Source organism: Agelaius tricolor, unplaced genomic scaffold (assembly GCF_023055355.1).
Source record: "Agelaius tricolor isolate 1412-34295 unplaced genomic scaffold, bAgeTri1.0.p SCAF_10, whole genome shotgun sequence".
Taxonomy (NCBI): domain Eukaryota; kingdom Metazoa; phylum Chordata; class Aves; order Passeriformes; family Icteridae; genus Agelaius; species Agelaius tricolor.
This window is the reverse complement of record NW_027269270.1, coordinates 17,549,836-17,563,795: the sequence shown is the minus strand read 5'-3', so window position 1 is coordinate 17,563,795 and position 13,960 is coordinate 17,549,836. Positions and strand designations below refer to the sequence as shown.

Here is a 13,960-nt window from a genome sequence, read left to right as displayed (position 1 = left end):
AAATCTCTTCTGTTAGAGAAAATAATTTAAAGCAGAGACATTTAATAACAGAGGGAATGAGAAAAGTGGAGCAATAGGCAGAGCAAATAACGTCTTAAATACTGGTGAGCTAAAAAATATAAAAAAAACATTTAAAAAGAGAAATTTATATAAACTAGTGCCAATCTGATGCTTTCCTCTGAAAAAGAAAAATGCACATATAATACAGGCCATGTTAGAAATATCTGTAGAAAGCACTTATGAAATAGCAAGCAAAAAAGTGAAGAAGCAAAAGAAAACCTGAAGTAATTGAAGCCAGGATTTTTCCTGCATAACAACTTTCCTTCCTCCATTTGTGTAAAATGCTGGTGGTGCAGCAAGCAGGTCTCAAAATGGCGTATACTTCAGAGCCTTAGGAATGCAATAGCAGTCATTTAGACAGGAGAGATCAGAAAAAGATTTACAAAAAGGCCCAATAACCTGCCTAAGTGTGACTGGAAGCAAGGACTAAATGGGTTAGGGAGAAAAGGCCCTGCCATATCCTCTTCTGCAAATAGGAAACTTCCGCTCTGGATGTCCAACACTGAGGGTGCCCTTGCTTTTCTCTCCCTCTCTAGGTAAGCAGGAGTAGCCCACAACACCCTGAGCACCTGGGGCTGCACACTCTCATCCTCTGAACTGCACTCTGGACCCAGGGGGGTCATCCTCCAAGCCGAGGATGATAGATAGGATCAGAAATCTAACAAACAGATAACTCCATTTCAAAACCCATACTCATAACAAATCCAGACAATAAAATCATATTTAAAAATCACATTTAATAATACTGTTATAATTAATTACTGGTTCTCTTACCTTTCATATTCTAAATGAATTGTAAAATTATTTTGACTACATACCACTAGGTTTCCAATCACCATGACCATCATGAAAACAATAAGGCACATGGCTTGGCCAGCAACCTCCATGCAGTCCCACATGGTTTCTATCCATTCTCCACACAGCACTCGGAATACAATCAGGAAAGAGTGGAAAAAGTCGTGCATGTGCCAGCGAGGGAGCACACAGTCACTGGAGATCTTGCAGACGCATTCCTTGTAGCTCTTCCCAAAGAGCTGCATCCCAACCACAGCGAAAATGAACACAATGATGGCCAGCACCAGGGTCAGATTCCCCAGAGCCCCCACTGAGTTGCCAATAATCTTAATCAGCATATTTAGGGTTGGCCAAGATTTTGCCAATTTGAAAACTCGCAACTGGAAAAAAAAAATACAGACATTATTTGCAGTAGTTAAAAAAATGCTATAGAGGTGGGAGTGTGTTACAAACTAGTGACTCTCAGCAAAAGCAAAAAGAATAAACTTCAACACGATTGCAACAACCACAACTTCCATATCATTTCATGAAAAAACCACACTTTTAAAATGTAATAAATTTTAGACTTAGTTTTTTTTCCCTGTTTTTTTTTGTAGTGTTTTGTTTGTTTGTTTTAGCATATTTATTCTTTTCCACATGAAAGAAACAGCACACTAGTCATATTTGTTCAGACAGTGGAGTCTGAATACATACACCTTGGACATTACATATAGAAACAAATTAAAATAAAAATATTTTTCTAATAAAATAAAGATTTTTTTTTTTGGTAAGGGGAAAAGAAAAATCAATCTTTTTAAAATTTAATAAACCCATGAATTTTTAATTCCTACATTTTAAAAGAACACCTCTAGCCTTCTTGCTATTTCCAGACATGAAAGCCTACAAGACTACAAAGTTTTCTACTTCTCAATATACACTAAAAAAATTGTACATTTCACTGAACTTTACTCATTCCTGTTTAAACAATTACAATAAAATTACAGCTCTTTCCCCTTAAAGAATATTTGCTTCTGAACAATAAAATGGCACACAGTATTCAATGATAAAAAATTTTTAAAACAGCCTGCAGATATACCCTGTGTCAATAACTAAAAAGTATATTAAAAGGTGTCTTATTTATATGAACAGAGTTGAAATACAAACATAATTCATTAATTAATGCAGATGTATTATTTACCAATCGGAATGACCGGAGAACGGATAATCCATCCACATTTGACAAAAAAAGCTCCACCAAACTAAGAGTGACTATAAAACTATCAAAAATATTCCAGCCAACTTGGAAATAATTAAAAGGATGCATGGCAATTATCTTGAGAACCATTTCTGCTGCAAAAATTCCAGTAAAAACCTGAAGAAAAGAACATGACTGTTACTTTATGGATGAATATGAAGAAGTTGAACACACAGACAAGGAACAACTGAAGTAAGAAGTAGCATCCCTCTTACAGCAGGATGTCACTAAGTAAAATTATCACAAGCTGAACCCCAGAGAGAAGGTAAGTAGCAACATCAAAATGAACTGCAGCATAAATATGTAACATCAGTTAAAGCTAAGGTACATTTAGTGTCTACTGAAGAATAAGCTACTCCTAACAGGCTCCAGTTTGCTCCTTTAATCTGCCATCCATCTAATTAAATCTAATTAAAGGAACTTTCCCCAGCAAGATAATGCAGTCGCTCTTGTCAGAATGGAAGCTGCTTTAACAAAGCTGTGTGGGAAAACATGAACTGGTCACAAATTGGAGTGATGTACCATTAATGAAGTCTATAGAAGAACTCACAAGTAAGCTTATCTTCTCTAACAGCCAAAAAAAAGTCAATTGTGCCAAGGCTTGTGTAAGTAAAACTCCTGACTCTGAATGCCTCTGACATCTTCTGTAGCAGCAGGCAAACAACACCTCTGAAATAAAGTCATTGTATTTACTGTATATGTACGATCACCATTATCTACAAAACTGCATAAATTACTATCTTTCATGAGAAAGATGAAAAAACATTGAAAAAAGTCAGGAGCATTTTACAGTCTCTAAAATGTAGAGCTACAGTGTCCAAAAGAAAGCAACTGCTGAAACCATACCAGTGTCATAGCGGCATACTGGCTGACTGGGAGCACACACAAATTCCTGGCATGAAGGAACAATTACACTCACACAAACTAACTAGGAATGGGAGTTTTCTGCATAAAACATACAAACACAATCACAAGACAGCTCTCTGAAACAGTTACTGATCCTCATCTATTTGTGTCCCCTATCTTTTCCTCCAAGGCATCCTGCATGTATTTTAAACAGCAGCATGAGATATTTATCTTGTACAGATAATGGTCTCTAACTCCAGGTTAAGGTGAAAAAAGTGAAATATATCCATTTTGGATAAAAAATCAGCATATAATTTAAATGCTGATACTTTAACTCTTTAAGTCTGAGTATGTTACCAACATGTATTAGAATTTCATATATTCCAATAACCAAATTGTTTTATTATTTTTCTAGATCATAATCACCAGAATAATCACTTAGAATAAGCATAGGTTAAGACGTATAACATACCTGTATTATTGCTTTTATAAACCAAAATAAAGCTACCTCACCAAACCCAACCCACACACTGCGTCCACTAAGGAAAAAAACTCAGCTGTACCAACAGATACTCTTAGAATAAGTCACACATTCTTTGCCTTCCAAATTGTTATGGTCCAATCAAATAAATGGTCTTCAAGGAAATCAACACATAGTAATAGCAGTGGAAAATAATAATCCAAATTAGCATTCAGCTCTTTTGTGTTGTCAATGGTACTTACACTAAAAAGGATCTAATTTGACTCCTACTTATTTTTGTAATACTAAACAAAAACATGTCAGATTTCTTTCAGTTTAATGTAATTCAAACTCTGGCTTTTGGAAACGCTATTGAAGAAGTTGTAATACAGAAAACAAAATTCAAGATGCAACATCTCTCAAATACTCTTATATACAACATATTCCAAATGGTATTTTTAGACTATTTTTAGTACAATTAAACCTTTACTATTTATTTTATGGGATGACAAAAACTATAAAAGCAATTCTATTCCAAAGAGAAATCAGGTTCCACCTGTATAAAATTTTATAGATTGAAGGACTTACCAGATTTCCTATTGTAAGTACAGTCTCAAACTGGTTAGTCATTGGATAATGTTCCATGGCCATAAATAGTGTGTTTAGAACTATGCAAACGGTGACAGCCAGATCAACAAATGGATCCATTACAATAAATTCAACTACCCTCTTCACTTTTAACCAGGGCTCACAACACTCCCAAATCAAGAAAGTGTGGGCAAACTTATCCCAGCAAGGTGGACATTTTTGTCTGGATCCTTCAAGTTCTGGAGAAAAAGAGAAATTTATAGTGAACAAGTTTTAGAGAATGTGAAGGTAATTTTTTATCTGGTTTTTCAGGTTTTAAACTTTATACCTGGAACCGCTAAGGACACTTGGAGGAACATCCTCAGATTTCCAGGAACTTAATTTATTGTTTCTGACACAAAAGGTTTTAGAAGACTTAAAGAAAAACCTCAAGTGTTCCGAGTAAATAATTTAAAAACGTGTCTATTTTTAATAACAGATGAACTTGTTAAAAAAAAACACAAAAAGCCATAAGAACTATGCTTAAGATTAAGGATTTTTTTCAATAAAACTTTCAACTTCAAAGTCCTTTTAAATGTCTAAGTACTTATTTTCAAGAAAAAATAACATTAATTTTAGCCTTAAAAGGGTTTTGAAAATTATTCAAGCTTTTTTCATTATTTTCACTAGTAGTCATTCCACTGTTCAAAGCAATCCTTGTACACATTTTCTTCTCCTTATTAACTAAAGCCTGGCCTTGAATTTTCTCTAATATCTTTATGGTATGGTTAGTGGCAAATGTATTACAAGGCATTCCTTCCAGTAACTGCATTGCTAAGCATGAATAACAAGCACAAAACATATACGTAGTACCCATTTTAATTACAATGAGTTTTCGACATCAGCCTGCTTACCTGCTTCCTTTCTTTTTTCACTATGTGCATGCATTTTCTTTTTCCTGTCATTCAGTTTATATATTTGCAATGACTACATATTTTTTCTCTTCTCTATTTGTATTGTGGTATAACACCTTCAAGCAATCTAAGACTATGTCAAGAAAGTTCAAGTGTCTACAGGTATAACACACCTTCCATTCTATTTGTGATAACATCAGCTAGACTCATGGCCCTTTCCCTTAAATCGGGATCCTCCAGCAACTCCATTGGTATTTGATACGAACTTGTACGTCTGTTTTTTATTCCTATTTCTGTGGTAGTGCTCTATTAAAAAAAAAAAAAAAGTGTGTAAATTAAATTCAACTTTAGAAATACTGTGGGTTTTTTTTTTAATTACTATTTTCATTATATGCATCCTACATACAATTAATACTTTTAAAATGTTAAGAAAAACATTTGGATACTTATTTCCCATACTTCCACTGCATTATACTCAAATAACATTACTCCACTTTAGACATCAACAAATTTTGGAGGGGGCTACAGCCAAGAAAACAAAGAAAGACTTGCAGAACTTGTGTAAAAACAATTCCCAGTTCCATACGTGTTCTATCAAAATTTCCATTCTAAACTAGTTCATTCACAAGACACTTCTAACAAGGGATTAATGCTAGGAAGATTCTGCAGCAACTATTCCATAAAATAAAGTTTTAAAGATCAGTTTTGATCTCTATACCCATTCAAAACTTATTTACATTATATTTTCTAAATTCAATCATTATCAACTCTGATTTATTTTATGACTTTCAACTGAAGTAACAGTTGAAATTCATAAAATAAATCAGAGTAAGTCTGACTTAATTGATCCCATAAATAAATACTTGTTTTTCATGATTTTATTTTAAAAAATGAAAGCTGTGTTATAACTATAGTATTGAGCACATCTCAGTTATGAAGAATTTTTGAGTGCATAAGGATGGGTAGACTTTTTTTCAGTCCATTAAATAAATGCATGAAAATAAACGTATTATAAACTGCAAGAAAATTATAACTGCAAGGCATCTGTCTGATCACTGCTGATAACTGGCTCATGTACTTTCAGGTGCTATGACCCATAGAATTTGTACAAAGAAATTTTAGTAAAGTAACATTTTTAGGAAAAAACATGCAGATGTCTCTGCTCCATTCCCAAAGCAGACTGAGGGAAAAGGAAAAAATGAGCAGAATTAAAATGTTTTGTTGGCTTGGGGTTTTTGGTTTTTTTAATTATACCCTGATCCTAGGCAGTGAGCAACTCAGTCTTTGAAACCCAGGAGGAAAAAATGCTTTCAGAACTTTTAAGGTGTCAACATAATCTTTAAGACTATGCTATATTTGCACAATACCAAATGTATGAACAAATGCATATTATTGACTGCATATTTACTGCAGAATAATGCATATTACTGACTTTTCTTTACTAATAAAATACACTTAAAAGGAGACTAAAACCATAAAGAAAAAAAGAATTGAAATAATCTAATAATGTACAGGAAGCTTAGAGTTGGACATCCTATTTTTGCTCTGAAACAGATTTAGCAATGGAACATTACTAATCTGATTCATTAAGCAGGTGCATGCATATCTTTTCTTTGCAGGTATGTAAAACTTAGTGCTTTGTTCTCTTTCATGCTTTAGCCTCTCACTTTTGACTGAACCACTTCAAACCCATGTCATTACAGTAAGAGTCCAAAAGCATTCACAGCTTCTCATCCATTTTCAAAGCAATAATTTTTGAAACATTTCCCATGCAATAAAGAAAGGCCATGAAACCTCGAGTAATTTTAAACTTTCTTACATTGCCATCAGTCGATGGTTTATCTATTATCACCTCTGGCAGAAGTTGTCCAGTAGGAGACAACAGACCTGGTGGTCCATCCACCAAGGAAACCACTCCATTGCAATCCACAGTGCTGTGCATCTTCCCATTCACTGGGAATACTGTCAGCCTTCTGGATGACCTACTGGCCTGGCTGATGTTGCTGCTGCGCCGTTCTGCGTGCCTGCGCGGCAGAAACAGAGACCCTCTTCTGCTCGAGTTATCCTCAAAGGTGCTGTGCTCATCGTCAGCAAAGTCATTTTCTGACCCTCTCTCTCTTCCGTCGTCTCTAAAACTGAAAAGACTTGTTCTGCTACTAGGCCTGGGAGAAAACAGGGAGCCATGAACACTCAGCAGAGACTGCAAAGGAAACATAAAAAAATGACCGTCTGAAGATTATAAGTATACAAAATTCATGTCTATGTACAAGAAAAACAATAATAATTTATATTCCCCTGGAATTTGTCAGTGTTATCTTTAATACACTGCCTCAGGCTGATCTCAAAGATGCATTGCAGATGAAAGTCAACTGAATGGGTAAATTTACAGTGTAGCTAAAACAATGACTGCAGAGAAAAAAAATAACCTATATAAGGCCATAGTTGTTTCATGCTCTGCTTTAAAGAGAAAAACCAAGATTTACATAAACTCTCAATGATCCACAAAGATCATGCATTATGTTAAAAGATACCAATACCTTTAGTCTTCTAAATTCATACATTATACTTAAATTTTCTTTTTATGAATTAAGAAGGCATTTCTATCTCAAATTAATTAGGAAAATGCAATGCTGCTGTGCACGTTAAGGTCCTAAATAATAAAATGAGAGGCAACAAAACACTTTTTGAAGTTACACTCAAGAAAATAATTTAAGAGAATGCTACATTATTTTTCCTTTGTTGTCTTACATTGCAAAGTTGCAGTGAAGTTTGTTGTATATAATAATCTCAAAATTACAAAAATTACAATTGCATTACTCACAGTACCTGGTGAGGTGATGTAAATGGCTTCCCATAAGTTAGTCTGTTCCCATCAAAAGAAAAACGGAAACCTTTCCTTTTGATACTGCCATCTGATTCAGATTTTGGAAGCTTTTCATCCTTCATGTCATCCTCTTCTCCAGAGAGCTCTCTCTGCCTTCTTTTCTTCCTTCTATTTCTCCTTTCTTTGGCACTTTTTGAACTAAGCTTGGATGCATCTGAAGAACTATCTGAGGGTGCAGCATTCCCACTTTCACAGCTGTACTCAGTCATCTCTGCTGCAGCTGCTGCTATTGCCTGCCACAGCAATTATTTAACAAGATGCTTTATAAATCACATCATTTTAAAAGAAAGATAATCTTATTCCTAAGATTTGTATCAAATTACTTCTAGTAAACAGCATAGTTGGATTTGTGCAAAGCTACAAATGAAATTCTGTAGTATGAATGGAATTCAAATGGAGTTCTACTTAGCATCCGTGTCATGGAGTCAGCCCATATTGTCTACAGCCACAAAGTTCATTAGAAAATATTTGAAAATTATTAAATTTATTAATTAGAGTGAATGCAACAGAAAACGAAAGAGCTAAACAGAGTCATAGTATTATGACTGTCTGTATTAATTTAGTAAACTAATCCTAACTTTTATTGTAAGTAGCTTCCTTAAGCTGCTTCCAGTCTTTGATTCTCTAGTAGCAGCACAAGTAGCAAAAATGAATCAGAAATTTATAGATGAAAATATTTTACACTCTAATCAAGGGTTGAAAAGTATTGAATTTTTTCTAAGATGAGAATTTGGAAAGCCATCATGACAGTTTACTAGCTACTACCCCAAGATAATAGATTCATTTAAAACCATTATTCTGTTTTGGATGCTACTCTTTGTTCTCAGTTCAGAAATTCATTAACGCTTTAGATATTATATATTTTAAAAACAATAAAGAGGCATAGAAAAAGCAGTCTACAGTATTTGCAGGTTATGTTAAAGAATGGATTTTTTTAATATGTAAATTTAATTATTTGTTTTGTTTTAATAAATAGCATGCAAAGGAGCACACTAAGGCCCAGATTCTTGATAGAAAATACCTGAGCTTCTTCTTGCTGCTTCCGCAGTTGTTCAAGCTTCAGTTTAAAGTCTGCCTCCCTCTGCTCTGCTTCAACAAGAGTTGCTTGATTTTGTTCTTCATAGGCCATGGCAACCACAGCCAAAATCAAGTTAATCAAATAGAAGGAACCCAGAAAAATCACGACAACAAAAAATATCATGTATGATTTGCCAGCAGCTCGTAGTGTCTATAGGAGGAGAAGAGAAATCAACCAGTTGGTGAAGAAATGTATCACTTCTGCAGTTCCTAAGCATTAATGACTTTGAAAAGTGCAAAACCTTGTTGGTTTTCCTTCTGTAGTAAAATCATACAAATTTTCTGAATTACAAAGTAATCAATATAAAGGGAGCATTCTTGTAGGTGAAAACTATGCCTAAGGATCATGCTGCTTTGTGACAAACCTCTTCAATGCCTAATAATCTTGGGAAGTATGTGGGATCAGAGTTCTTAATGTAAGTCACATATCACAGGTTGGAGGCTTAGAATGCTTACCATGTATTTGCATGCTTTCCCTTTGAAACAACCAAATGATCTAAAAATGGCACAACTGACTAGATAATGAGAAGATAGTATTTATTATAATTAACACATTTGCACAAACCATATAATGAAAAGCTACTGTAAGAAAGTTAATTTGTATCAAGTCATGCATTCTAAGTTATAAAAATAGGACTAAGAGTACTGAAATTAAAGTTCAGGTTTTGCTATCATGAAGTCTTATTAAACTCAATATTGACTATTTTGAAAATATCATGAGGCACAAAATGAAACATACACTGCAAAAATTAAGGACCAAAAAACCCTTCATGTGCCTCATCAGAAATCATGTGAGATTCTGTATCAAGTGTCCACGTCCGCTTAGTTTTGCAACTGAATTTACTTCCTTTGATGAATGTTAATGGCTAACAATAGCAATGGTATGTAATACAAATAAGAATGATTGATTTGGGGCCACTAATACATTGACCACAATTTTAAAAATGTACTCACCAACTGATAAAGATTTTCCCAATAGTCCTGTGTCATCAGTCGAAACAGTGACAAGAAAGCCCAACTGAATGTGTCAAAACTAGTATATCCATAGTTGGGGTTTTTACCAGCTTTCACACAGATAAACTCTTCTGGACATTTACTAGAAGAGGGGAAAAAACCAAAACAAAACAAAAGAGGCAAAACAATCCATACAAAAATTTCATATAATACTATTTTTAAAAAATTATTGTTTCTTGAACTTCTTATGAGGCTTCATCTGTGGATGGTGCTGCTATTTATGGCTTAAAACAATTCAAAGATTAGTGAGGAAATTAAAAGTCTGTTCTTTAAAAAATAATCCAGAGAGAGCAAACAAGTGATGACAACATTTCCTTCTATCGCCTTTCACAATTTTAAACAAAATAAAGTTTATTATCAACAGTTCAATATTACCTCTGAAAATATCTCCTCAATGAAAATAATAAATGTACTTAGCATAAATATTCCAATAGGTGGATACTTCCATGCAGGAAAAAGCCAGCACACATATTTTATGCTGAAATTTGTCTGTCAGTGAGGTTGGCATACCAGATTTCTTGGCTTCTTCACCTCTGTGAGCCTAATTAACAAATTCTACCAATTTGTCAAGAGAAAATAACCAGCATAGAGATCTCTTTTATCTCAATAAATTTTTCATATTGGTTTTGAGAGTAGGTGATGCAATCTTGATATCAAATGTAAGCACACTGTTTCAATTAGGACAAAAGAGGCTCTTGTCCCCAAAACCTCTATAGAAAAACACTGTGAAGATTTCTTTTCATGTATGTGTGCCTGTTTGATGTGCATTTATACATGTGCACAAAATTATCTCATAGTTACATACATAAATTAAATGTTTACAAAAATAGTTTGAATGTTTTAAAGCTATTACCAACCAAAACCAAGGGATGGACTGATAATTCTTAAGCACATAGAATGATATGATTTGGTTATTATATGATTGCTATTTTAGGATTGAGAAATGGCAGGAAACCCATGGCAAACAATATTCTTAAGTCCTTGATAACACAAGGTTTACCAGCTAAATGGAATTTTCCAGTTACATATGAGCTTTTCAAACAAATTTCCAGCAAAGTATTTTGTCATCTAACATTTGTATTCATTCAAGTGCCTAGCTGCCAGGAACCATGACCATATTATTATTAACTGTGACATTAGGTAACTAAATTATCTTTTTAAAGTTTAGATTGATTTTTTTTACATGTTTAGACAGATAGTATGTCATTTTCAGTGTACCTTACCCTGCATCTGAGCTATTGCCACAAATCAGAAAATCCGTTGCTCCTTCTGGGCGATAGAAATGACCTCAAGAGAAAAAAAAGAAATAACGTATACAAATGAAAGGAGGTTGTTTGTTTTTTTTTTTTTGTGAGGATGAATCTATGTTCAAGTCATCAGGTTTTGAATGTTCATAATCTCCCATTAATGTTTTCCCAACAGTGGGTTTAAATACTGGCAGAATCATATAACTGCTTGGGTTGGAAGTGACCTCTGTTTCCAAAACACCTGCCAGGGGCAGGAATGCCACTTAATAGATTGGGGCCCCATGCACTTAATAGATCGGGGCCTTGAACACTTCCAGGGATGGGGCATCCACAGCTTCTCTGAGCAGCAAAATAAAAATACATTGCAAAAATAAAGTCCTAGAACAACGTATTTTTTATACCCTAAAGATACAAAAAGTGCCTAAAAGAATTGGTTCTGTGAGGCCTTGAGAAGACAAGGGAGGGAGCAGGCGGGGAGGAAGGGACGTGCAAAGATCTTCACTCTACCTGCAAATATAACATGAAAGCTGTAATCAGGATGAAGCCTGACTCATCTCAGGAGTGTACTCCTGAAAGATAAGAGGCCACTAATCAAAGTTTGAGCATGGGAAATTCTGAAATGATTTTCAAGAAAGCTTCTGTGAAACTGGTCGAGTACTGGCACACGCTGCCCAGAAGAAGCTGTGGCATCTCAATCCTTAGAGATGCTAAAAACTTGACTGGAACAAGGGATTGAGCAGTCTGCTCTAACTGGACCTGCAGCTGAGCAGCAGTTGGTCTGGACTGTGGAGATCCTGTCCAACCCACATGATTCCATGACCTTAAAAATAACCTAAGCCACTAATTACATCTCTAAGTGCAGTTAAAGGAAAGAGCAATCACATCAGCATGAGTTTGGGATGCAATATACACAAATTCCTATTTTTTGCCGTCCAATTTCATTGGGTTTTTTTTTATCTTTAGCCTGCAGTATAAAACAGGCTAAAGAGAACATATTATCTTGTGATTGTGTGTTGGTTTACATACAAATTTTAGCAAATTACAGCAGTATTTCTTACTTTCATCATTAATGTATGCATCCCAGTTAAATTCTGTATCATTAAAGTATGGAACTACATATGTTTCAAAGGCTGTTGAATTTCTTGATGGCCAGAACAGGCATTTATTTTTCAAGTTGCCCATGAACAGCTGCAGTCCTATCAGTGCAAATACACTCAGGCAAAACACAGTCAGGATCATCACATCCGAGAGCTTCTTCACAGACTGAATTAAGGCTCCAACAATAGTCTTCAGGCCTGCAAAGAGAGGCAGATTTTTATTATAATATTAAATATTTAACTAAGCTAAAATGCAATCTAATCAATCTAGCCTCCAAGACACTACTAAATAACATGCACAGCTTAAAAAAAACAGTCTTAAAACATTTTCCAAAGGAAAAGCTACCAATAAGTTTCATCATTCCTGAAAAATAATTTGAAAATATGAATGGGAATGAATGACATACATTCCAAAGCACCTGCTCGTCAAATCAAGAGCTTTGAATTCATGCTCTCTATACATGTACACTACATCTAAAGAAAATAGTTTATTTTATTTTCTTTATTATTTTTCTTTTTGATGCCTCTTGCTCCAAACCTTTGCCAGTATTCTATTACAATACACAACATATGGTTTTATAACAGCAAACAAAAAGAGACCACAATTTTATTTCAGCAGCAATTTTAATGTCTGCATTCTAATGCATCATCTTCTGTTGGAGGTGGGGTTTGGTGAAGATAGGCATCATAAGCTAATAACTACATCATGCAATCCCCATGCTACTCATTATTATCTTATTCCTCTGTCAGAAATTCAACTTTTACAAAACTCTAAAATTTTCAATCCCAAATGTCTTTCATAAATATGTATATAGAACATTCACATTAAAAAGACTTAATTTTGATCCTTAATGTGGGAGAGAAAATTTCACATTATTAAATGGAGGAATATACAGGCTATGCAAATGAGTTCTTCATGCAATTGACTATTAAACTCTGAGGCTGACTGTTTTACAGAATTAGAAAAGGAAATGAAATTGAAATTAAGACAAAATCCTGGATGTTTCTGTTAAAAACATGAGTTCAGCTTCTGTGCAGTTTCAGTCAGCCTCGGTGTTTAACCTTGCTCTCACCTGGAATGACTGATATTGTTTTCAAAACTCGGAGAACTCTGAATGTTCTCAACGCTGAGACATTGCCCAGGTCCACAAACTCTGTCACATATCTGTAGTGAGGGATTCCACACACAAACACAATGACAGCACACACAAAATTAAATAGAGGTGATGTAGAGTGTCTACTATTTTACACAGTTACTTCTTACCTGGAATTACAGAAATAGTTTTCAAAGCTCTCAATACTCTGAAAGTTCGAAGAGCTGAAAGATTGCCTAGGTTTACAAATTCTGTTATATACCTGTAGGATTAAATCACAGTTATTCAGAATTGAGGCAGAGCTTGTGCTACTTACCTGGACCTGAAATCCAGAAATCCTGGTGTTTTTTTTTTTTTTTAAGGAATAAGTTAAAGACTTGCATTCATATTTTTCTGTTTCAATTAAGTTTTACCTAAGAAATTCACCCTTAAGATTTACCATTAACTGCAAATTTAAAATGAAACCTATAGACCTGCTTTTGTTTTTAAAATCCTATTTTAAATTGATTTTTAGTGGTATCTTCTGTACTGTGGAATAGTCCACTAATTCTGCTATGTGCTACATTAGTGTAAAATATTCTAGTGGAAAAAATTGAAGCACAATCCAGTTACAATTAATTTAATATGAACTAATATAAGCCTACCAAACTATTACAGGTTCAAAAAGCTTG

At 34.4% G+C, this 13,960-nt stretch overlaps 1 protein-coding gene across 2 annotated transcripts in view; it reads right to left on the bottom strand.

The window, feature by feature from the left end:
- LOC139593720 (sodium channel protein type 2 subunit alpha-like) overlaps nt 1-13,960 on the bottom strand; it is a 122,855-nt gene that overhangs the window by 24,514 nt on the left and 84,381 nt on the right. The window contains exons 14-24 of one of the 2 annotated variants that reach the window (XM_071434989.1): nt 13,460-13,551; nt 12,157-12,393; nt 11,075-11,138; nt 9,792-9,933; nt 8,782-8,988; nt 7,703-7,993; nt 6,696-7,076; nt 5,050-5,182; nt 3,984-4,222; nt 2,033-2,206; nt 879-1,235 (exon numbers count right to left, since the gene is read on the bottom strand). In XM_071434989.1, the coding sequence (XP_071291090.1) occupies nt 879-1,235; nt 2,033-2,206; nt 3,984-4,222; nt 5,050-5,182; nt 6,696-7,076; nt 7,703-7,993; nt 8,782-8,988; nt 9,792-9,933; nt 11,075-11,138; nt 12,157-12,393; nt 13,460-13,551 (2,317 nt within the window). Of the gene's footprint in view, nt 1-878; nt 1,236-2,032; nt 2,207-3,983; nt 4,223-5,049; nt 5,183-6,695; nt 7,077-7,702; nt 7,994-8,781; nt 8,989-9,791; nt 9,934-11,074; nt 11,139-12,156; nt 12,394-13,268; nt 13,361-13,459; nt 13,552-13,960 lie in introns of both variants that reach the window. The other variant, XM_071434990.1, reaches the window with a different exon arrangement.